Genomic DNA, 25,922 nt, shown 5'->3' with positions numbered 1-25,922 from the left:
TAATCTTTAGATAATAATAATGATTGATATAAGGAAAAATCATCACAACCCAATGTTAACTTTTTAAGATTTTGATGTAAATAAATTATTTGTAATACAAGATTTCTCCATTAGTTTATCTTCTTCAGAAAAAATATAAGGTTTTAAATTTATAATATTATGAATGAAATTTGTATTTTGTAAAATTAATTCCAATATATCATAATTATAGGAATTATAATTTGAACTAGAGAAGACTTCAATTTCAAGGGTATGTAATTTTACTTCATTTTCAATAAACACTTTAAATAGGGATGTTTGAATTAATCTTCTAAATTCAGATTCTGAATCTAAATCTTTAATAACTTTTACAGCAGTCCACTTTTTAATAGATTGAATAATATTCGATGTATTCAAATATTTTATAAAATTAGGATAATTGAAAAGTGTGTTTGAAGGTAATAAATTATCATTAATTTTATATTCATTTAATTTCGATTTTAAATCACTATTTAAATTATATAAGTATATTTCAATAAATTTATGGTCTCCAATATTATTGACCCGTCTATTAGTAATTGAAAAAGGATTTTCCCATAATAATGGAATTGCTAAACGACACCATAATCTGTTAACTAGAATACATGAATATAAAGTTGAAAAATCATTTTGAAAATTTTTTATAATATAATATGTTATCTCAGGTAAATCTCCTGAAAATATTTTTGAACAAGACATTGTAAGCGAAGAGAAAAAAGTATTTGTGTACGATCGATAATTTTCAGAGTTGTTATTCCGTCGTACAATTCGTGTTAATTAATAATTGGGCGTAATAAGGTCACGATTTGCAGATCATTACTTAACAGGATAAATTTACCTAAATTTTGAGGCGCAGCAATTTTGATGAACTGACGCAGTGCTAAAAAAAAAATACATTTTAAAGCTTACTTAATTTATTTTTGATTTTTCTTGTTAACAAACATGCCAATATCGATATTTTGAAATATAATGTGTATCTTTTGGGACAAACTAATTAACAAATTTTTGTTTGTAAATTTTTTACTGTGATTATTGTAAAACTGCCGATCGGAAATCTGAAAATGTAACAGGTAATAATTGTTTTAAAGTTTTAAAATCTTGGTTTGATTAAAATTTTTTATAATAAATAAAATGAATTTAATAATTTTCAAATATTACGAATGAAAACAATAAAAAAAAAAGAAACAGTATTAATTAATTATAAGTAGTTAATTATATCTTTCAACTCAAGCAAATTTTCCATTTCTTTTCTTGAAAAATATTTATCCTTAAAAGTTTCTGGAACATTTTGACAAATTTTTATGAAAATTTGGAGTCGGGTCCTTTTGTGCCTCCAAACAATTTCAATGATATAATTACTGATATTGTTCTTATTGTTTATCGTTCCAGATTCTGTGATTAAAACTTTTAAGTCAGCCTTCAATTTGATTACATAATCAGGGGGTCGCACTAATTGAATATTTATGCGCCTAAATTTACTAGAAATGGTCAAAAATTTACTATATATAGTACTTAAAATGGTCATCATGCCGAACCCCACAGTAATATCCGGTAGACCGATATCCCAATAATCCCATAAGAGCATGATTTTTCTTTTTTGAAAAGTGTGATGCCACTAAGAAGATTACACGTTCCGGATGTGCATAAAAGAATCTTTAAATCAGGACATTTAGGGTATTATTTGAAACAGAACTGATTATACAATAAAAAAAGTTCCTGATTATGAACTGCATACTGTGCATTTATTTTTCTTGAAAATTTTACAGTAACGTAATGTAGTTAAAAATTCTTATTTTCTTATTTTACGCAGTAAATATTTTAAGATTTTCGCTTTTGATCCGCGTTAGGTTGAATATTAGAAGGAACGTGACAACACACCAACTTATTTTATTTATTTGTTTGTTTGTTTGTTATACAGGAAGAGTAGTCAAAGAAAATAAGTCTAAAAATAACTACACTAACGACGGACATAAGCAAGACTACATTCTTTTAGACCACCGTTCACCATATTGACAATCCCACCCTTCGAAAATGAAAATCGAAATGACACAACAGTCTCTATTGTAAATTTATTTACAGATGGTGACCAAAAAATTACGGGAGGCAGAAAAATAATTGAAAGAAGAGTTCAAAAAACGTAACCAAGAGCTATTATGTAAAAAATTATTTGGCGACCACTGAATCCAGAATTGTAATTAAAGTGGATTAGATGGAGGATCGGATGGAGAGTAATATTGAAAAGTGTTAATATTTCAGCGTAAATTTGGTGCTGAAACGCGTTTTGATGTGCATTTTGGCGTTGTCTGAAGCAGCGCTTGGAGATGTAGAGTAAAGATTCCATTGTTTGAATAATTCACAATGTAGTTTCCAAATATTTTGATATATATCATTAGTGAGGTTAATTAGGAAGACATGAGGATTTGACGACGCAACTATGATGCAAAGATAGTATATACTGTATTTTAAGCCTGTTGGGATCAGGTATGACAGATTAAATTAACCGATCGGTAGTGATAGAAATGTTACGAGTGGAAGTCCATTTAAAAAACGGGCTCCGTTCCACAGAGTCTTTCAATAAAATGGATAATTCATCACAATGTTGCTCAGGGTTTGCCATAAAATCAAAGATGTCAGCTAATATTTGACCAACTTAATCCTGTTATTAATTTAAATTGCGATTTTTGTCGTTATTGTTGTTAGAGAAGGCTTTGTTTACATTGTGCAGGAACCAAACAATTTACATCATCGGTATTCGGTACATTATCGGTAATACAGAAGATCGATGTTTTAAACTTTGTAGGAGGAGTCTATCTAGTCCTGTATAGTATCACGTAGATGATTTTGCAATCTGTATGATGTTTTTATAAAAAAAAATTTTGCTACCGGAAATTACTGTTATTGTTTATAATTTTCTTTCGCTTACATAATAAAAAATGTAACGTCATCTTAATTAAGTATATTCTTAATAACGTGATAATTTTTGAAAATAATTTAAGTTACACAGAATCAAATTGGTTTTGATAAAATATGACGTCATGGTCGTCATGTATATAATGACGTTACTCATTATCATCATGATTCATCATGATTTAAGTAATACATGATTAAAATACATAAAATAGCTATTTTCTCTTTATTCACTTTAACCCTCTTTCTTTTCTCTTTCTCGGTTTCTTTTTCTTTTAATTTTTTTTTGTTAAGTATGGTAAGAGGTAAGGTACAACCAACTCCGTATCACATTTTAAAACCGACCGACGCCACGTTGAAAAAGTTGAAAAAACCCGTTAAAAGTTAAAACCATACTTAAACAAATTTTTAATGAAATTTGAGTAGAGAAACCTGTGTTTATTGCTCGATCGACTTTCCCACATTACGTATATATACGTACGTATTTTATGTATGTATGTACATAGTACGTATTGTGTATATATGTAAACCAAATAATTAGATGGGGGGATGAGAAAGCTTATTTTTGATTTTACAAAAATAATTTCTTTCTTGTTCTGATGCGCTTGTGCATTTTTTTTATTTGTTTTGATTTTTACGTCTTTATAATTTTCTTTCTTGTCTTTCTTGTTGTTTTGATGTTCTTGCGCATAAGTAGTAGTATCTGGGGCCAGAACATAACTAAAAAAACACAGTTTACATATAGAATTGGTCAAGTTGTGAATGTTGTTATATTATATATCTATATGTCCGAACGTCTCTGCTCAAATTTTTGTTCTTAACAACCTAAATATTATTATTTTTTTTAATCATATTAATTATAAACTGGTTGTATAAAATTACAGGTAAGTGGTTTCTTTTTTTTCCCTGAACGAAGCTTGCCACCTCTACGTGGTGTTCAGGAGAAACAGTTGTAGGTTAATTTACCATACATCTGGCCAAGAGCAAGCATTATTTTATTTTACATATTTTTAGATTTTTTTGTGCTATTTTGTATTGAATATCACGTAAAAATGTTTATTCAAAGTCGTGTAGAACATAACGTGAAAATCGAAGGAGTTATAAATCATTTTAAAAGAAATATTAAAATTCACTTTTAATTATTGAAGAAATATAACTAGCAGAAAAAAAAACTATTTTCACTTTTAAATTAAATTTCAAAGTATGATGTTGTAACTTGTAACTCTCGTTTTTATAAAAAATAAAAAAATATAATAATTATTATTATTAAAAGGTTTAAGAATATTTAGAATTCTCAATGAGGAAATTTTAATTTTTTTTGTTATTTGCAATATAAAAAGAAATCAACTATATTAAGTTTCTATATACTTTGTAGTTTTAAATTCCCTAATAATACCCATTTTCTTATATTTTTCAATCATTATTTTCATGTACTAATAACTGTTGAAAGTGATTTTTTTGGTATACGATCTTTCCAATTTGTAAAAAATTATTCTAATTCTTCACAAATCTTTTCAAATGTTAAAAAGAAACTTTCAAAGACAACCCCAATTCATAAAAATTTTTTATTGCATATTTTTGTCAAAACATTAAAGAAGGTTTTAATATTAAAATATCCAATAATATATTCAAATCTGAATATTTCTAAATCTTGACAATTATTTAGGATTAATTTTAAAAGTTTCAAATTCATCCACTTCAAAGATTATGGATAAGTTTGGACAAAATTTAGCTATTACCGAATTTAATGAATTATCGGGATTTTTAGGTATATTTAATTCTATTAAATTTTTTCCATTAATTTCTAAAAATCTAATAAAAATTTCTACTTTTGGGAATGAATCTAAAATTTCAAAATTTTCAATTTTGAAAAATGAATGTATTGTAACTGATCAAAGTCATAAAATGAATCGGCTTTTAAAAAAATTTAAGTACTTGTAAATTTTTAAACTTAGTTATAAATGATAAAGGTATACAACATTAATTCGGTTAATGATAAAGAAAATTTAATTAATGAGGGGAATATAGCTTTTACAATATCACCGATTTTTGTAACAATGAAGATTCAAAAAGTATACTTTTTAGATTATTTTGTGAAGAAATTAATTCTTTTAATCCATCTGAAGTAGTATAAGTAAATTTTATGTTTAATGATTGATAAAAAATTCTGAACAAGTATCTGAAAGACACCGGAATTCTGTGAGATTTGCTAAACAGATTTTCGCTCCAGGTGGATAAATAAATTCAAAATATTTTCAATGTATTGTCCTGAATAATAATACAAAGTTTTCAATTATGAAAATTGATTCATAAACATTTTTTAATAATTCTTGTAATAATAAGTTTTCATTATATCCTAAACCTCTTAAATCAGAAGGAAATCTTTAAATCATTCGATAGCAAAATCCATGGATTGTAATCACTCTAATAAATGACGGGTAATTAAACATTGGAGATTTTCGAGTTTGAGTTAGATTGATAATGAAAAAGTTTTCTTTTTGTAAAAAATCCTTTGATTCCTCAGGAAAAAAAGTAAGTACCGTACCAATATTCTAATAATTGATAATGATACATATATATGATTTAAAATTATATTCTTCTAGATAATAAACTTGATAATTCCAAATATCTCTCCACAAAATTCTGACGGAAATTTCACTGAATTGACGATTAACTAATAAACATGAATATAAGGTATTTTTATCTTCTAAATATTCAAATATATATAACTAAGACAATCAGCAATAAGTTGACGAGGCATTTTTTTTTTCAAAAAGAAATATGTATATTTGTGCGTTACAAGTTTACATTTATTAATTATTTTAGCAAATTAAACTTTATCTATTTTGGAAAAATCACCAATATTAATACATATTTGGTAAAATCTAAGGTTCCGTGAAATCCGCCAATCCGCAGAATGAAAATCGTCATATGCATTCTCTATTGCAAACCACTCAATAGTTTATTTATACACTAACAAATTTCTACTATACTCAACAGAACATCAATAAATAAATCTTTCATTTTATTCTATTAAAACTAATCAGAAATTAATCATACAATGCTTAATTACACTTAAGCTAAAAAACTCAAAGTGAATGTTGCAGAATTATAGATCTAGGCAAGCGTCCGAATATCAATTCTATAGCTATCATTATATGGGATATATGTTAATAGGTTACTTTAAAGGTCTGTGTTAAAAAATTCTTAATAAGTTATAATACCTGGGATTAACCTATGATTTCCGTCATGTGGTCGGTGGTTCTTTTACTTCGTTAAACACTACTAATTTTAATATATTTTAATAGGCAAAAGAGACATGATTATTGTCGATGTTATGGTGGAAAAGTTTATCAAAGATGGGCTGTGTAAGTATTTCTTAAATTTATTTTGACCAATTTTATTCAATATAATATGACTAACCGCATAGTTGCAAGGCCTATTCTTCAGATTTTTGGTCATCAGATTCAAAATTGAGTTGAGGACATAGTCAGTATTAGTACGTTTTTCCGCTAATTTGTACTTGATTCAATGATTCATGTTAATTTTTCTTTTTTTAGTTTCGTCCGTTTTTAATTTTTTATTAAAACGATCAAAAAAATTCTACTTTTCAGTAGCTCGAATTTTGAATTGCTGATCCGTATTCTTAAAAGCTAAGACCCGCAAGTCATGTTGTATATGGTTAATGAAGGAAATTTTTTTTGACTACCGATTTATTTTTTTATTTTTTCATTTTTTTTTAAACCCATTTTTAAAATTTTTTCCTTTTCTTTCGAACTGATTTGAATTCTTTCAGTTCCCTTTTTTTTTAATTTTTTTTTTTCTTGAATCGATCTTTTACTTTCGGTTCTTTATTTTTCTTAAATTTCCTCTTTTCTCTTTCGAACCACCTTTTTCCTTTTTCTTTTCCTTTTTTTTTCCTTTTTTTAAAAAATTTTCATTTTTTTTTCCTCTTTCTTTTTTCGGTTTGGTTTTTTTTTCAACACGAGAATTTTTTAGGTTTTTTTTCATTCTTTCCCCGTTTAGGTTTGGTTTTTTTCCCAAACTGAATTTTTTTTTTTTATTAAATAATCCTATTGTTTTGGTCTTTCAAGACTGATTTTTTATATTATTATTTTTTCAGTCTTTTTTTAGACCGTATTATTAATTTTTTTTAAAATTTTTTTTTTCGGTCTTTTTGGACCGGATTATTTGTCCTTTTTTTTCAGAATTTTTTTTTTTACGGATTCTTTTTTTTGAAAATTTCCCTTTTTTTAAACTGATTTCCTTTTTTATCCTTTTTCTTTTTTCACTTTTCTTTTTTCAGGTTTGCTTTTGACTTCTTTCCCAATCTGAAAATTTTTTTCACCTTTTCTTTTTCGGTTTGGCCTTTTTTTTCAAACCAAATTTTTTTCTGAACCACATTCTTAAACCATTTAGATTTAGATCAGTGATCGAATTGATGCTGCGGCACCACGGTAATTGCCTTTTTTCCCGATTCTTCTTATTATTATTATTAACAAGTGAATTGTTTACTGTGATTTGTAGTATAATAATTTATTGTACGTTTGAATTTTTTTTTTTAATTTAATTACATTAAGCAATAAATTATTACATATATTCATTTTAGCATGTACATTTTTACTTGTACATCGAAATTCGAAATACAGTAGAATAAAGTTAGAAGACTTTAGTTTATTAAGAAAAATAAATAACTGATGCATTATATAATCCAGCTTGGTGTAGTTTCTTATCAAAATATTTAAAAGTCAACAAATATAGATTAAATACAATTAGCTATTGAAATAAGTATAAAAAATTTTACATTATCTTTGGAAATGGTTTTGTATTATTATTTTGATAATTTATATCTCATAATTGTAAAAGTTATAAAAAAAGATTTATTTAAATTACAAACTAAGAAACTTGTAAAATATCTTCTACTCTAATCTTAGTGTTTAAATATTCTAAGTATAATAAAAAAAAAGTGAAAAAGAATTATTTAAATTACAAACTAAGAGACTTGTAAAATATTTTACTACTCTAGCCTTAGTGTTTAAATAAGTTTAAAAAGAATAAAATAAAATAAAATTTCTTTTGAATGTGTAATATCAAATATCACTTAAAAAAACTATAAATTTTTTTAAAAACAAACAATAATTAGTTAATTTTCATCTGTTTTAATATCTAAATAATTAAATATTAAATAAAATTAATTTCACACAAATAATTTGCAAGATTAATTTTCTTTATATACTATATTACATACCTAATGGCTTCGAATTAACCATATATTCACTCAAACCTTCACTTGCTATCATTTCATTCAATTTTTTACTAGTAAAATCAAGTAAGCGACTTGTATAGCATGCTTGTGGATGTGATTCAATAACAAGATTGTTATACTGCCTAATTGGTGCATTTATAAATTCCATAATGTTGCTTTTTAATTCTTCATTAATTTCATCATAAGGAGGACAGAAAATCCATTTTTCAATAATTTTTAATACTTCTTTAGAAGATGGTCTTTTTGATAAATCTTCATTCCAACATTCTTTCATTAAATCTACATAACATTGTGGAGTATTTTCAATAATTTCAGGACGTTCACCTTTACAAATACTAAAACTAAGTTGCATATCATGTGCTCTATTATTAAATGGTGGTACCCCGGATGTAAGTTCCCACATAATCATAGAAAAACTATATATATCACTAGCTGGAGTATAAGATTTACCTCTTAAAACTTCTGGAGCCATAAATGGCATTACACCATAAACATCATACTTTTTCAAAAATGATTTTACAGGTTGGCATAATCCTAAATCACACACATAAATTTTATCCTTATCCTCATGATTATGATTTAAAATATTACCATCATGAAAATCACAATGAATAAGATTTTTTTTATGTATTTCACTAAGTCCAGAAATAATTTCGTACAACATATATAATTTTTGATTCCAATTATTTTTGACTATTCTTGTTAAATTTTCTCTTAAATTACCTTTATTTGCATATTCCATTACTACCATATATTTTGAAGTATTTGGATCTTCTGTAAATCCATAAAAAAATATAATATCATTCGAACTTAAAACATTTGTATGATATTTCCACTATAAAAAATAATAATAATTTATTAATTTTAATTTAAATTAAAAAATGGAAATAATATACTATCATACTTCTTTTAAAAATTCATTTAAATTTTCATTTAAATTCTTGTGACATTTAAGAATTACTTCTTCATCTCCATTATTCTTTAACCAAATAGCTTTGTATATAGTACCAAATCCTCCTTCACTAAAATATTCAATATTTTTAAATTTGTTATAAGGAATCCATCTTAATCTTTTTTCAAGGATAAAATCATCCATAATTGTATTTCTACTTTTCCCAAATCTATAAATTTAAATAATTAAAATTATATTATAGATATTATAGACTGTATTATAATATACACAAAACAAATTATTACTTACTCTAAAATTTAATTAGGAATTTAATGTAATATAATATAAGTCTTAATTTTTGGATAAATACATATAATAACCTATAATTTACATTTTACAACTTACCAACTAAAGTAACAGATATTTTTCAAATGAAAGAATTCAGTTAACAAATAAATACTATATAAAATATATAATGATAGAGATACTTACAAGCTAGATCAAAAATAATTTTTTAAATAAAGAAATTAGTTAGTTTAAATTATATTAAATGTTATAACAATAATAATAATAGAATTAAATAAAAAACTTACCATCTGTAAAATAATTTTTAAATAAAGAAATTAGTTAGTTTAAATTATATGTAAATATTATAACAATAAGTAATAATAGAATTAAATAAATAACTTATAACTTACGATCTATTAAATAAATAAAGAAATTAGTTAGTTTAAATTATATGTAAACATTATAACAATAAGTAATAATAGAATTAAATAAATAACTTATAACTTACGATCTATTAAATAAATAAAGAAATTAGTTAGTTTAAATTATATGTAAATATTATAACAATAAGTTAATAATAGAATTAATAAATAACTTATAACTTACCAACTAAAATAAATAACAAAATAATTTTTAAAATAAAAAAATTAGTTAGTTTAAATTATATGTAAATATTATAACAATAAGTAATAATAGAATTAAATAACTTACCCCCTAATATTAATTTTAATAATTTTTTAAATAAAGAAATTAGTTAGTTTAAATTATATGTAAATATTATAACAATAAGTAATAATAGAATTAAATAAAAACCTTACCATCTATAAAATAATTTTTAAATAAAGAAATTAGTTAGTTTAAATTATATGTAAATATTATAACAATAAGTAATAATAGAATTAAATAAATAACTTACACACTATATTATTTAATAATTTAATAATTTTTAAATAAAAAAATTAGTTAGTTTAAATTATATGTAAATATTATAACAATAAGTAATAATAGAATTAAATAAATATTAAACTTACTCGCTATGTTATTTAATAATTTTTAAATAAAGAAATTAGTTAGTTTAAATTATATGTAAATATTATAACAAAAGTAATAATAGAATTAAATAAATAACTTATAACTTACCAACTAAAATAAATTACAAAATAATTTTTTAAATAAAGAAATTAGTTAGTTTAAATTATATGTAAATATTATAACAAAAGTAATAATAGAATTAAATAAATAACTTACTCGCTATGTTATTTAATAATTTTTAAAAAAAGAAATTAGTTAGTTTAAATTATATGTAAATATTATAACAAAAGTAATAATAGAATTAAATAAATAACTTACAAACTGTATTATTTAATAATTTTTTAAATGAAGAAATTAGTTAGTTTAAATTATATGTAAATATTATAACAATAAGTAATAGTAGAATTAAATAAATAACTTATTAATGCAAAATATCATTACACCAAAAAAGCCAAAAAAGGAACCAATTTCCCAAATATAAACATGTCACGTGATAGAAGAATTTTCTGGGTTATCATAACTTACCAACTAAAATAAATTACAAAATATTTTTTTAAATAAAGAAATTAGTTAGTTTAAATTATATGTAAATATTATAACAATAAGTAATAATAGAATTAAATAAATAACTTACTATCTATAAAATAATTTTAAAATAAATAAATTATTTAGTTTAAATTATATGTAAATATTATAACCAATAAGTAATAATAGAACTAAATAAATAACTTATAACTTACCCACTAAAGTAAATTACAAAATAATTTTTTAAATAAAGAAATTAGTTAGTTTAAATTATATGTAAATATTATAACAATAAGTAATAATAGAATTAAATAAATAACTTACTCGCTATATTATTTAATAATTTTTAAAAAAAGAAATTAGTTAGTTTAAATTATATGTAAATATTATAACAAAAGTAATAATAGAATTAAATAAATAACTTATAACTTACCAACTAAAATAAATTACAAAATAATTTTTTAAATGAAAAAATTAGTTAGTTTAAATTATATGTAAATATTATAACAATAAGTAATAGTAGAATTAAATAAATAACTTACTCTCTATATTATTTAATAATTTTTTAAATAAATAAATTAGTTAGTTTAAATTATATGTAAATATTATAACAATAAGTAATAATAGAATTAAATAAATAACTTACCCCCTATATTATTAATAATTTTTTAAATAAAGAAATTAGTTAGTTAAAATTATATGTAAATATTATATCAATAAGCGATAATAGAATTAAATAATAACTTACTCGCTTTATTATTTAATAATTTTTAAAAAAAGAAATTAGTTAGTTTAAATTATATGTAAATATTATAACAAAAGTAATAATAGAATTAAATAAATAACTTATAACTTACCAACTAAAATAAATTACAAAATAATTTTTTAAATGAAGAAATTAGTTAGTTTAAATTATATGTAAATATTATAACAATAAGTAATAATAGAATTAAATATATAACTTACTATCTATAAAATAATTTTTAAAATAAATAAATTATTTAGTTTAAATTATATGTAAATATTATAACCAATAAGTAATAATAGAACTAAATAAATAACTTATAACTTACCCACTAAAATAAATTAAATGAAGAAATTAGTTAGTTTAAATTATATGTAAGTATTATAACAATAAGTAATAATAGAATTAAATAATTAACTTACTCCCTATATTATTTAATAATTTTTTAAATAAAGAAATTAGTTAGTTTAAATTGTATGTAAATATTATAACAATAAGTAATAATAGAATTAAATAAATAACTTACTCGCTATATTATTTAATAATTTTTTAAAAAAAGAAATTAGTTAGTTTAAATTATATGTAAATATTATAACAAAAGTAATAATAGAATTAAATAAATAACTTACAAACTATATTATTTAATAATTTTTTAAATAAAGAAATTAGTTAGTTAAAATTATATGTAAATATTATAACAATAGGTAATAATAGAATTAAATAAATAACTTACTCTCTATATTATTTAATAATTTTTTAAATAAAGAAATTAGTTAGTTTAAATTATATGTAAATATTATAGCAATAAGTAATAATAGAATTAAATAATTAACTTACTCCCTATATTATTTAATAATTTTTAAAATAAAGAAATTAGTTAGTTTAAATTATATGTAAATATTATAACAATAAGTAATAATAGAATTAAATAAATAACTTACAAACTATATTAATTAGTTAGTTTAAATTATATGTAAATATTATAACAAAAGTAATAATATAATTAAATAAATAACTTACAAACTATATTATTTAATAATTTTTTAAATAAAGACATTAGTTAGTTTAAATTATATGTAAATATTATAACAATAAGTAATAATAGAATTAAATAATTAACTTACTATCTATAAAATAATTTTTAAAATAAATAAATTATTTAGTTTAAATTATATGTAAATATTATAACCAATAAGTAATAATAGAATTAAGTAAATAACTTATAACTTACCAACTAAAATAATTACAAAATAATTTTTTAAATAAAGAAATTAGTTAGTTTAAATTATATGTAAATGTTATAATAATAAGTAATAATAGAATTAAATAAATAACTTACGAACTATATTATTTAATAATTTTTCAAATAAAGAAATTAGTTAAATTATATAAATAATATAAATATAGACATCATATAACTTACACCCTATAGTATTAATTATTAATTTGTTAGATATAAAGATAATATAAAAGTATTTACTGTAAATCATATATATTACTTACAATCTAGTTAATTAAATTAAGAATATAATTAGTTGAATTATGTAAAATATTAAACAAATAAATATAATATATATATTACTATAGCTTACCATCTGTAATATAATCAATTATTAAATAGTTATATAGACAAAGAATTTAGTTATTTGAATGTTATGTAAAATAAATAAAGTAGAGGACTAAAGATTTAAATAACCGATAACTTACTAACTACAGTATTATTAATCATTAATAAATTATTTAGTTATATGAAATACAATAAAATTAATGAGTAATTTATCTTTATTCAATTATATTAACTTACAAGCTAAGTATTTAATATAATATTTATATAATATAGTTAGTCTAGTAGTATTTGAATTGTTTATAAATAAAACTTAATATTTCAGCTTGTTTGATATACCTTTTGATTCCTTGGTGTTACTTCCTTCAAATTTCTCAATACTACTACTTTCAAATTCTTCAGTACCACTTTCTTCAAATTCTTTGATATTGCTGGAAACTAGTTTGTTAAATTGCAAATTTGGTTTAATTATATTTGATTATTACCAATTAAGTTTATTTAATAAATAAAAATCTTAATATTTCAATTTTGTTTCATATATTATATGTTCTTTGGTATCACACAAAACTAGTTTTATTACATTACAAATTTGTTTTAATAATTTTGATAAATCTAATTTATATTATTATTCATGTTATACTGTATGCTTTACCTTTACCACCCATTGCTATATCAAAATTCTCCCTAATTGAAAAAGATAAAGTAAATATCTTTTTTTCTTTTTTTTTTATTATTAAACGCCTTTATTAGTATGAATAAATATGGTAACAATATTTATGCAAAATGTATTATATGCAAAAGTGGTGATTACATTGCAGAAACCCATAAGTGATCGCCAATAAATCACAACGATCTAGTATCAGACACGTGACTATCGTGGTGTCGGACATCTACCCCAGTATCGCCAGAAAATTTTTTCACCCCCACGTGACTTTGGCCGGCATTATAAGATTTGGCTGGAATTAAGAAATTAACCATGTGTCGAATAACGTGTGACGAATAGGATTTTAGACACCGAAAAAAATCTAAGTCCCCAGAATACTTATAAAAAATGAGAAAGTGGAGGGATGTGACACAAGTGACAAATTATTTAGGGTCACGTGGGGGTGAAAAAATTTTCTGGCGATACTGGGGAAGATGGTGTCGGACTATCTTGTGGAACCATTGATGACAGGCTTTTTCGTAGTCTTGTCGAAGTTGTGACATGGTTGTGACATGGTCTTAAATAGCTAGGAAATATCATCGAAAATTAGCTGAAACAATTAATCTAATATACTTTTTCGATGCATTATATATTATTTACCGATTTCTTCATTTATTTTTTTTTTTGATACATTTATTTATTAAGTATAAAATACATTTTAATAAAAAGCCAATTATATATTAGTAAAATTTTTAATACTTTTCTAATACTAATAATTGTAAAAAGCGTATTATCCGTTATATCATAATAAGGAATATTTGTTATATAAAACTTATAAAAATAATAAAATATACTAATATAAAATAGCGATGATAAATAAATATTAAAGTTGCAAATTGCTGGCGTAATTTTTACCATTTCGTGATGGCACAGAAATATTGCGCGTTATATTGTTTAAAGCTTTCATTTTTTCTGGGTCTCTTGATAATAATTTATGGCAAAAGCTCTTATAACAAATCTATGCAAATTCACCATTGAATTTTGGCTCGTAATTCGTCCATTTTTGTGGCATTTAACCATCGGTTTAGCACGTGGACCGTTACAGACTTATCTACGAATGCAGCAATCTCTTCCATTTGCGGATTAATTGATTCCCTGTAGTCTCAAGAAAATTAATTAGTAAAAATGTTAATCGTAATTTTACATGAGTAAAAGTGAAAACCACTAACCGTGCATTGTTTTCTTTGAATAATTTGAATACTATTGACCAACTTGTTACGAAAGTCACCAAAAGTACTTACTGGCTATTTAAGCCAATTGATTCCTTCATTCGAATTTAAGTCACAGTTAATAATCTGGAGTGCCAAATTTTCAAGCGCACTTCTTGGAGGATTTTGAACTCATAGGAACAGACATTTTAGTTCCTCTAAGAAGTCACAATGAGCCATCACCTATGACAAATATTTTAATAATTTATGTAAAACTTACTTTGTCATCTTGATGATGCACTGAGGTTGATGAGTTTGAAGAAATAGGCATTGTAAATCGTCTCCCATCCGCCATTAGTACTTGCATTAATGAATACATACTATTAGCCTGTTTCAAAATGTTAGGATTTGTACACTACCATGAACTGAGTCGATAGCTCCATCATTTAACCCAAAAATGCTATCAAATTGGCTGGCACCACTTGATACATTATTATGATTGATGTTTGAATTATTTGGTGTTGATAATAATGGTGAAAAATTATTTGAATTGATGTTTGAATTATTTGATGCTGGAACTAACAGTGGAAGCCTTAATGGATTTAAGCTTCGTTTTGTGATCTCTTTATGTCTAATAATGTTTGAAACCTCAATATCATCATGATCACTTAATGGATGATTTGGAGACAAATCAATATCATTTCTTAATGTAGTTAAAAGAATTAAAGGCTGTAATATCTTCATCATTGTTATTTGATGCATGATTTGAAGCTAAGGAAAAATTATAATTAATAGGTGTACCAAAAATCGCAAAATTTATCAGAGTACCATTTACCTTGATCATCATCATCTTCTAGTAATGGTACGAGTGATACATTTGCAGGTTGTTCATAATCACCTTCTAGTAATGGTATGAGTGATACATTTGCAGGTTGTTCATAATCACCTTCTAGTAATGGTACGAGTAATACATTTGCAGGTTGTTCATAATCACCTTCTAGTAATGGTACGAGTGATACATTTGTTGTTCATAATCACCTTCTAGTAATGGTACGAGTGATACATTTGCAGGTTGTTCATAATCACCTTCTAGTAATGGTACGATGTCATCATCTCTCAATAGTATATTAATTACATGATCTTGCTCTTTTTTCTTGTAACTATGTTTCAGTGTAGTAGTATTAACCTTTGTTGATAAAGCAGTGACAGACACACTTCTTTCTTCTTGCGGCCACGGGTTGATACAGTAGTAGTTGGAAGCTGATCTCCTTTTTGCTTGATACTATTCCTGTTTTTTTGGTGGCATAGCGATTTTTTTTTTAAAAAAATATTTTTTTAGGAAGAAATTAATGATTTCTCTAGGAAAGTGAAATATATGATTCTTTTTTAAAGAAAAAGTTTACATAGTACACATCACGAATTGAAAAATTTAACAAAGCTTATAATTAATGAGTTTATTATATCTGTAAGCTTATAATCAAAAAAGTTTATTACTATGCTTAACTGAATCTATAAATAAAATTATTAAACTTTTCAACATATTTATAGTATGAAAGTTTATTACTCAAAAGTTTCTTTATTAGGTACTGTTTATAGATTTTATCAGTATAAGAACAAAAAAAAAGTCTGTAGCAATATTGTATGGTAAACGTAATAATTAATAATATTTTGTCCGAAAACAGTTTAGTGATAATTTTAAACAAAAAAAATTTTTTAGTGATGATTTTAAACAAAAGGAATTAACAATAGAAATTTTTTAGTGATGATTTTAATTTCAACTGAAAGTTGTTTTTCTTTTTCTTTTTTTTTCTTTTCATATCATATTATGACATATTTTTAGTGTATTTTATTTTAAACCGAAGTTAAATTTTAAGCTATATTTTCAAATTAAGCTATATTTTTGTTTTAAACCGAAAGTTAAATTTTAAGTCATTTGAAAATTAAATTCAAATTAAGCTATATTTTCAATGTATTTTATTTTAATTTAACTATATTCAGAATATTTTTTTAATCAAAAGTAAAATTTTTAACTACATTCTCACTTTGAGAAAATGTTCTGAAGTCACTATGCTCCTAACATTAGTAATGCAGTTATATTAGACAATAATACATGTTTAATATACCTTCAACGTTGAATGAAATACATTTTAGAACAAACGGTAAATATTGTAAATATCGACATTTGTTATTATGACATGTACGCTTGTTCTAACATCATTTTTATTCTTTTAGTACGACTATTAATAGTAATGATCATGATATTATGGATATTTACAATAAAGGAGAAGAAATGATACCGACCATCAATATTGAAAATGAAGAAGTAAGCGAAAATGGTATAGTGCTTGAAAGTGAATATGAAAGAATGATGATGGAGTTTAATGAAAGAGACGAAGATGAAGGTAATAGAAGATGATGAAAATGAAAGAGACGAAGATGATAGAGAAGAAGCAGGCAAAGAGGGTTCAGGCGAGGATGAAATCGTCAATTTATGATTTGCAATAACTTTTCATTTTCATCTTAACCTGTTACAGTAAGACTTCTTATTATTCAATATTTTCTTCTTTATTATAATCAAAGACCACCAGCATTAAACCTATTACAAAAAAGTTTTAAAGATTTTGGTCCTTCTCGTATTTCTGCTCTTTCGGTCCCATATCTTTTCCCAATTGATGATAATAATTATTTTATTTACACCGATGGCTCTGTCTAATATTTTGGTGCTGCCAACATAACCATGGGCCTTGGCTGAATACAAACTAATGAAAATAACTTTATTCTTCCTGTCCATTCCTCATCTATCCATTCAAACTTCTTTGTGATTCAACGTTAATTCCTACGCATTCGGATGATCCGCTTATTAATGACTGTGCTGATTCCCTTGCAAAAGTTCATTCTTCTTTAAATTCCTTTTATTCACCAAATGATTTAACTATTTCAGACGACCTGCCAATAACAAGATCATAAGATTGATTCTGATCTGCAGAAATTTCTTATGATCAATTACATTTCTCCAACCTTTTTATGCTTTTTAGGTTTTCCCGCTACATATATAATGCATCCTTTTACTCATGGAATGCCACTTGGAATTTTTTCCAGTTTTCTTTATATTATGGTCCTAGCACCTATTTTAAGAATATCCCAAGCTTATGTTTGATACACCTGACTCTATCGACCTGGCTGCGCATGCACCTGATCTTTACACACATCAACCTTTGTGTTCGATATGCCAATCTGCTCTGGAAACGCTATCTCATTTATGGACTTGCTCTGCTACACATGCTTTTCACACAGATGAAACTGGCCATACTTTTTACATGTTTTCAGAATTTCTCTTTTTCTTCAAACATAACCTTAAGAAAAGATTAGCTTCTGCTATTAAACATTTAAACTCTCACGACTCTTCCATCCTGACTACTTTTGACACTTTATCCATATAGCATGAAATCAATTCCATCTTTCCATTGTCACATTTGCCAATCTCTCACGACCTTGTGCGTGGTTTCATCCCAAAGGACTAGATCAGTGTCTTTTTACACGTTTTTACCGAAAAATGCTCTACCGGAATTATTTATTCTGCTCTCTTCCACTTTCAACTTCGCATTTATCGTTATTTATAGCATGCATATTGTAATGCTTTTATTGCATGGGAAACCTCTCAAAATATTTCCACTAAAGATAAATGAGCTTACCATTCCTCTTCCCGATCTCTCCTTCTTAATACTGGTTCTTGTCTCTCTCATTTTCAACAGAATTATCCCCTGAAGTCAGAATTGGAGACTTGACTTCGAGACACTATTATGCAAGGCGAAACTTGGTGGTCACAGGTTTTAGATTTTCTGTTTAGTCAAACAGTTCGGATTGTTGGGTCACTTTTCTCTTTTGGACTTAGATTATTTTAGGACTTAACTCTCTGGATAGTTGGCCTGGAACTTACTCTCTGGGTTTAAGTTGGGGCATATGAAGGATCTTAGGTACAGTTTTTAGATTAGTATTTTTGTTTTAATTTATTTTTCTTCTTATTAATTGCATTGTTTCCTTTATGCGACTAGTTTAGGTTTATTTTATTGTATTATGTAATAAGATTAGATTTAGATTAGAGACTACTATTTCTTAAATAGAGTCAATAGAATACTTTACGACTTATTTACGGCTTCGGAAATAAATTTATTATATAACTTTACTATGACTTTCATATCGGTAGGTAGCAAGTAAGTAACGGAAATTGGCTAAGTAAGTAACGTAAAATTACTATTTTAGGTCAATTTACGTTACTTTCCTTATATAAGGCACGGAACGTAAAGTCAATTATATTTGCTTTACGTTACTCCAAGGTACTAAACATCATATGTCACATGATGTACAATATACAGTATAAAGTAAATTTATTAATTGACTGATGGCTGATCATTTAAACTTATAATTTTATTGCAAAGATATTTTAAAAAATTTTTTTGCAAATATATTTATTCAAAATAATCAAATTTAATGAAATTTTATTTGAAAATATTAAAATTTAAGTCCCACATTTTCGATTTTAAAGAAAAAAATCACTATTTATTTTTAAAGTGATACATATAAAAAAACAATAACAAAAAATAAAAAAGATAAGTAAATTACAATGATCAAGGAGAAAGATGCTAATAAAAAAAAGAAATAACAATGGAGTAATGGAAAGTAATAGAAGAAGAAAGGGAGTAAAAAAGAGTAATGAGAAGTGTAACGAAAAGGAGAAATAGGACATGATGGATGATGAAAAAGAGTGATGGAAGACGAAAAGAAGTGATGGGAAGATGAAGAGGAGTGATGGGAAACGAAAAGAAGTGATGGGAAACGAAAAGAAGTGATGAGAGACAAAAAGAAGCGATGAGAGACAAAAAGAAATGAGAGACAAAAAGAAATGATGGGAAATAAACAGGAGAGAAAAAGAAATGATGGAAAATGAAAAGATGTAATAGAAAATAATAGGAGACGAATAATGAGAAGTAATATGAGGTGAAAAATGATGGGAGACAAAAAATAAAAAATGATCATGATAAGAGGTTGGGAAACCAAGTTAAAAATAAAACCATAAAGTAAAAAAAAAATGAAGTTAGTAAGAAACGAAATATAAGATAAAATGAAATAAAAAAAAATAAAAAATAAAAAAGCATACCTTTATTAATTGTAAAACCGAAAGAACTAAAATATCTAAAAAAAATGAAATAAATTAGTGAAAAACGAAATATGAAACAGAAACAAAATAAAAAAAATAAAAAAATGAATAAGAAACGAAACGTAAAGTGAAAAACAACTGAACTTTAATTGCATAACTGGAAGGACTAAAGGACCTAAAAATGATGAAATAGAGTTAGTAAGAAACAAAGTGTAAGCAGAATGTAAGTTAGAAATAAAAATAAAAGAAAAGAAAAATACCTTGAGACTGAAAGAACTGCCCTCGAGATTCGATAAACAAATAAACATGATGCGATCATGTGGCCAATTTGGCCAATCAAAAATATTAAATCCGTCACGTGACTGAAGACCTTTAGCAATAAGAGTAACGTAAAGTAACGTAATAGATCATGTGACTTTACGTTACTTACTTAGCCAATTTCCGTTACTTACTTTCTATATATTCCTTTCATATTTATTCAATATAAATTAAATATATGTTTAATTTAACTTTAATATCTATTCGACATAACTTAAAAATACATTAAAGATTAGTTTACTTTAACTTTAATAACTATTCGAAATAACTTAAATATACATTTACTTTAACTTTGATATTTATTCAATATAACTTAAATATACATTTACTTTAACTTTGATATTTATTCAATATAACTTAAATATACATTTACTGCAACTTTAACATAACTTGAATATATGTTTAATATTTAGCTTACTAATACTTTACGATCTTGTATGACCCAGCGACAGTTTTCTTAATATGCAGTAACTTTACTCATACGATTATATTAAACTTATCGTGGCAATGTGAAACTATGTCGCGACCAAGTCTTGGTTATAATTCCTACGATAAAATTTTGACATGGTCACGATATGGTTTCGATTTTAAAAGTTTCTGCAATGTATATACTGTATGACAAACAAATTTTACACAACCGGAATGTATATCAATTATTACAAAATCGCAGTAACTGGTTAATCATTTCATCTTAGGTAATTATTAAGTTCCAATGAAATGATTATCATTTATTTTTATATAATCTCAAATATATTATCAGTAAGCATAAAATTCTTCCATATTGGATTAATAAATGTGACTTCAATTTTATGTCTAGACAGAATAAAAAAGTTTTTTTTTTACTGTACGGCAGTATAATAAACATTTTAAATTTTATTTAATAAAATTATTATATTTATATGCAATAAATATATTTAATCTCATGAATAATATAAAAATATTGAAGTCCGCCTTTAACTTGTTTAGCAAATCCTTCGTCAATCAAAACCATTAACGTAAAGTAATTCTCTTTGATAAAATTTATGTACAGATTCGTGAAACAACAATACCGCAGCAACAGTCTTGGTGTGACTGGCTGCAATGGCTGTTTGCATATTTTGATAAACGTTTATCCTAAAAATAATTCTCATTATACCGCAGCAATACCGCAGCAACAAGCGCCAAGCCGCCAAATTACCATTATAAGTTAGTGTGACAGTGGCTACAGCGGTTAATAGCGAATTTATTATTTCCTTTATGCGCAGTGTTTTAATCTCCTATAATTAGTTATTAATTGTAACGTTAATTTAATTTGTACGTCTATTATTTCTCTTCCTCTTTTTTAAAAGACTTCTTCATAAACGAAATAAAAATAAAATGAATTTAGATAATGAGAATAATAATTTATTAAAAAAATTTTTAAAAGGATTTTATCGTCAAATAATAAAAATAGATAATTATAATAATTTTGAAAATATTTTAATTGATTGGGTACAAGATTATTTAATTAATAATGAATTAAATCATGAAAAAATTTTAAAATTAATGGAAGATCATGAAGAAAATGAAAATTGGTTTTCAGGTTTAATAGGATTTTTTTATGATTATGATTTAATAAATGATAATGATTTATCAAATCTTTTTGATGATGATGATAAATCTTTAAAATTATATTTATTATCAATTAATAAATATACTAAAAAAAATGATGATGATGATAATAATAATGATGATGATGATGAAATTAATAATAATTTAATTTCTATTTATCAATTACTTAATATTATTATATCAAAATATTTATTATCATTTTATTATTATAAAGATATTATTTTAAATAAAAGAGATTTGATTATAAAAGAATTTAAAAATTTAGAAGAAAAGAAACATACAATGTCATATAATAATCAATTTGAAAATTTTAATGGATTAGAAATAAATTTATGTAAGGATGAAATAAATATTATGGAAGAATATTTTGAATCAAAAAATAAATATTGTTCTAATAATAATAATGAAAATCAAATAGATTATGATAAAAAGAAAGAATTAATAGAATTAAATAATTTAGGTCATTGTTATCAATATGGTATAGGAAAAAAGAAGGATTTATTTAAATCATTTGAATATTATTTAAAATCAGCAAAAGGAGGAAATATTGATGCACAAAATAATTTAGGTTATTGTTATCAAAATGGGATTGGAATAATAAAAGATGAAAAGAAAGCATTTGAATGGTATTTTAAATCTGCTAATGAAGGGAATATACATGCACAATATAATCTTGGTATTTGTTATCAAAATGGAATTGGAATAAAAAAAGATGATAAGGAATCTTTTGAATGGTATTTTAAATCTGCTGAAGGAGGATATTCATTAGCGCAAAATATATTAGGTGATTATTATCAAAATATAGAAAAAGATTTAGAAAAATCTATTTATTGGTATGAAAAATCAGCTGAAAATGGAAATAAATTATCACAATATAAATTAGGTATTCATTATAAAAATGAGGAAAATGAAAAAAAATCATTTGAATATTTTAAAAAATCAGCTAATCAAGGATATTTAGATTCTCAATATGAACTTGGATATTGTTATGAAAATGGAATTGGAGTTGATACTAATTTAATTAAAGCATTTAAATTATATACAATTGCTTCTGAAAAGGGACAGACTGCAGCGCAAAGTGCTCTTGGAACTTTATATAAAAATGGTAAATATATAAAACTAGATTTAGCAAAAGCTATTTATTGGTACAATAAAGCAGCAGAAAATGGATGTAAAATAGCACAATATAATTTAGCATATTACTATAAACATGGTATAAGTGTTAAAAGAGATGATGTTAAATCATTTGAATATTTTAAAAAATCAGCTAAACAAGGACATTTAGAAGCTCAATTTGAACTTGGATATTGTTATGATAAAGGACTTGGAACTGAAGTTGATAAGACAAAAGCATTTGAATTATATAAAATTACAGCAGAAAGAGGACATAATATTGGGCAAAGTAATCTTGGAATTTTATATCAAAGTGGAGTAGGAACAGAAATAGATCCAGAAAAAGCTGTTTACTGGCATAATAAAGCAGCTGAGAATGGAGTTATAGCAGCACAATATAATTTAGGTGTCTGTTATTACAACGGGTTTGGTGTTGAAAAGAATGAAAAAAAAGCGTTTGAATATTATGAAATGGCGTCTGATAAAGGATTCTTAAATGCACAGTTTGAACTTGGAAATTGTTATTATTTAGGTATTGGAACTGAAATTAATAAGGATAAGTCGTTTGAATTGTATAAAATTGCAGCTGAAAGAGGACTTAATGTTGCAAAAAGTAAAATCGGATATTTATATGAAAATGGAGAAGGTACAGAAAAAGATTTAGTACAAGCTATTTATTGGTATAGAGAAGCAGCAGAAAATGGGTGTGAATTAGCATTACATAATTTAGGATATCATTATAAATTTGGTATAGGAGTTGAAAAAGATGAAATAAAAGCTTTTGAGTTATATAAAAGAGCAGCTGAAAAAGGATATATAGATGCACAAAATAATCTTGGATTTTTATATATTATGGGAGAAGGAACTGAAAAAGATTTTGAAAAAGCCAATTATTGGTTCCAAAAAGCGGCAACAAATGAAAATGAAGTTACGTGTGATAACATGGGTATATGTCATGAATTAGGAATAGGTACAGTAAAAGATAAAAATAAAGCATTTGAATATTATAAGAAATCAGCTGAAAAAGGATATGTAAATGCAAAATTTCATCTTGGATATTGTTATGTTAATGGAATTGGAACAAAAGTTGATAAAGAAAAAGGAATGATATTATATGATGAGGCGATTGTAAAAGGAAAAAATAATGCAATGGAATATCTTAAATTAATGTATGAAGATAATGAAAAACTAGTAAATGATTTAAATATGGTTAATTATTGGTATAAAAGATCAGCAGAAAATGATAAACTTGCTTTATATAAATTAGGAGAAATTTATGAATTAGGAAAAGGTGTAAATAGGAATGAGATTAGAGCATTTGGTTATTATAAACAGGCAGCCGAAGAAGGATGTGTAAATGGAAAATGTAAGCTCGGTTATTATTATGATAATGGAATTATAGTTAATGTTGATAAGGAAAGGGCTTTTAATTTATATAAAGAAGCAGCCGAAGGTGGAAATGATGATGCAAAAAAGATTCTTACATTATTAAATGAACAAAATGAAATTGATTGATACAAAGAGTGATTCAAATAATTAAATGTGTCAGTCTTTTTAGTACATAAATATAGTAGATAAATATTTTTTAAACAAATGTGTTTATTAGAATAGATCGATAGATTATTTTTAAATATCTGAATTATTATTAAAATTTTTTGAAATTTTAATATTATTTTTTTTTATTGTTTAACTTCAGCAATTTTTTTTTTATATTATAATAAAGTATTCAAGTATATAATTGCGCAAAAAATTTTGATTTGAGACGAGTGTAGTTGTGTAGTTCTTAGTCAAAAATAAAATGTTAATAGGAAAATAGAGAGTAGTGTACTATTTTAAGAGAAACTCATAATATGCTGAAAGTACTGTAAAGTGAATCTTTAATATATTATTTTGTTTTTGTAGGAAATGAATACCTTTTTCTCATATCGATCTTTTAAATATTTTAGATTATTTTATTAACAAATATAACCTTTAATATTATTTTTTTCTTCAAAAAATATATCTTTATGAGCTGTTATAATAGCATATTAAATTTTTATTAAAATATTCCATTAAAAATGCATGATAAATTTTTTTTTTATTCGTTTCACTTTAGATACTAGTTGCGTATAATTTTTTTAAGATTTATTTCTGAGAGAGGAGTAACCATATAAGAATACTAATGTTACAATGTAAATCACGTTATTATCTGGATCACGTGCAACAGTGACTAACGATCCATAACGTTTTAAAAAAAAATAATTAAGTTTCATATATTTGGAATGACGATTTCAATTTTACATGCTAAATACAAAGTAAAATTTTATAATTTATACAAAGAGGAAAAAATCATTAAATACAGAACACTATATAACAACTATGCGATATAATGGATTTCACGTTAACTGATATTTTAAGAAATAATGAGAAAAGGATTTCATACTTGACCAATATAAATTAGTACGTTGTTTTATACATATGAATTTTAATTAAAGTAAGAAAGGCAATTGCTGCGCCGTTATATTTTGGATTCACAATTAATTCTAAATTTGGAAGACAAAATATAATCATTATTTAACCCAAACATATTTGATTACAGAATTAATCAACTTACTAACGAATTCTTTAAAACGAAAATATAAATTTTTCGTTGCTTTCAGATTTTCCTCATGAGTTAGA

The 25,922-nt window shown here is 24.2% G+C and overlaps 5 protein-coding genes across 5 annotated transcripts; 2 read left to right on the top strand and 3 right to left on the bottom strand.

Annotated features, from left to right (window-relative positions):
* Nucleotides 1–63: 63 nt before the first annotated feature.
* Nucleotides 64–717, bottom strand: OCT59_027047 (uncharacterized protein; the record flags this gene model as incomplete). The annotated part of the gene is made up of 1 exon (XM_025332575.2): nucleotides 64–717. The coding sequence occupies one exon, from the start codon at nucleotides 715–717 to the stop codon at nucleotides 64–66; it is 654 nt and encodes a 217-aa protein (XP_025170126.2).
* A 7,351-nt stretch (nucleotides 718–8,068) lies between these two features.
* Nucleotides 8,069–9,287, bottom strand: OCT59_027046 (uncharacterized protein; the record flags this gene model as incomplete). Its single annotated transcript, XM_066136675.1, has 4 exons — nucleotides 8,069–8,091; nucleotides 8,174–8,470; nucleotides 8,915–9,026; nucleotides 9,096–9,287. The coding sequence occupies 4 exons, from the start codon at nucleotides 9,285–9,287 to the stop codon at nucleotides 8,069–8,071; spliced, it is 624 nt and encodes a 207-aa protein (XP_065993141.1).
* A 6,194-nt stretch (nucleotides 9,288–15,481) lies between these two features.
* OCT59_027045 (uncharacterized protein) lies at nucleotides 15,482–16,628 on the bottom strand (the record flags this gene model as incomplete). The annotated part of the gene is made up of 2 exons (XM_066136674.1): nucleotides 15,482–15,859; nucleotides 16,593–16,628. The coding sequence occupies 2 exons, from the start codon at nucleotides 16,626–16,628 to the stop codon at nucleotides 15,482–15,484; spliced, it is 414 nt and encodes a 137-aa protein (XP_065993140.1).
* Nucleotides 16,629–17,378: 750 nt separating this feature from the next.
* On the top strand, nucleotides 17,379–17,801 carry OCT59_027044 (uncharacterized protein; the record flags this gene model as incomplete). The annotated part of the gene is made up of 2 exons (XM_025327661.2): nucleotides 17,379–17,490; nucleotides 17,623–17,801. 2 exons carry the CDS (start codon nucleotides 17,379–17,381, stop codon nucleotides 17,799–17,801), a joined length of 291 nt encoding a protein of 96 aa, XP_025170123.2.
* Nucleotides 17,802–21,851: 4,050 nt separating this feature from the next.
* OCT59_027043 (uncharacterized protein) lies at nucleotides 21,852–24,779 on the top strand (the record flags this gene model as incomplete). The annotated part of the gene is made up of 1 exon (XM_066136673.1): nucleotides 21,852–24,779. The coding sequence occupies exon 1, from the start codon at nucleotides 21,918–21,920 to the stop codon at nucleotides 24,777–24,779; it is 2,862 nt and encodes a 953-aa protein (XP_065993139.1). The 5' UTR covers nucleotides 21,852–21,917.
* Nucleotides 24,780–25,922: the final 1,143 nt, after the last annotated feature.

This window comes from Rhizophagus irregularis, chromosome 7 (assembly GCF_026210795.1).
Source record: "Rhizophagus irregularis chromosome 7, complete sequence".
NCBI lineage: Eukaryota > Fungi > Glomeromycota > Glomeromycetes > Glomerales > Glomeraceae > Rhizophagus > Rhizophagus irregularis.
This window is presented reverse-complemented; position numbering and strand designations above follow the sequence as displayed.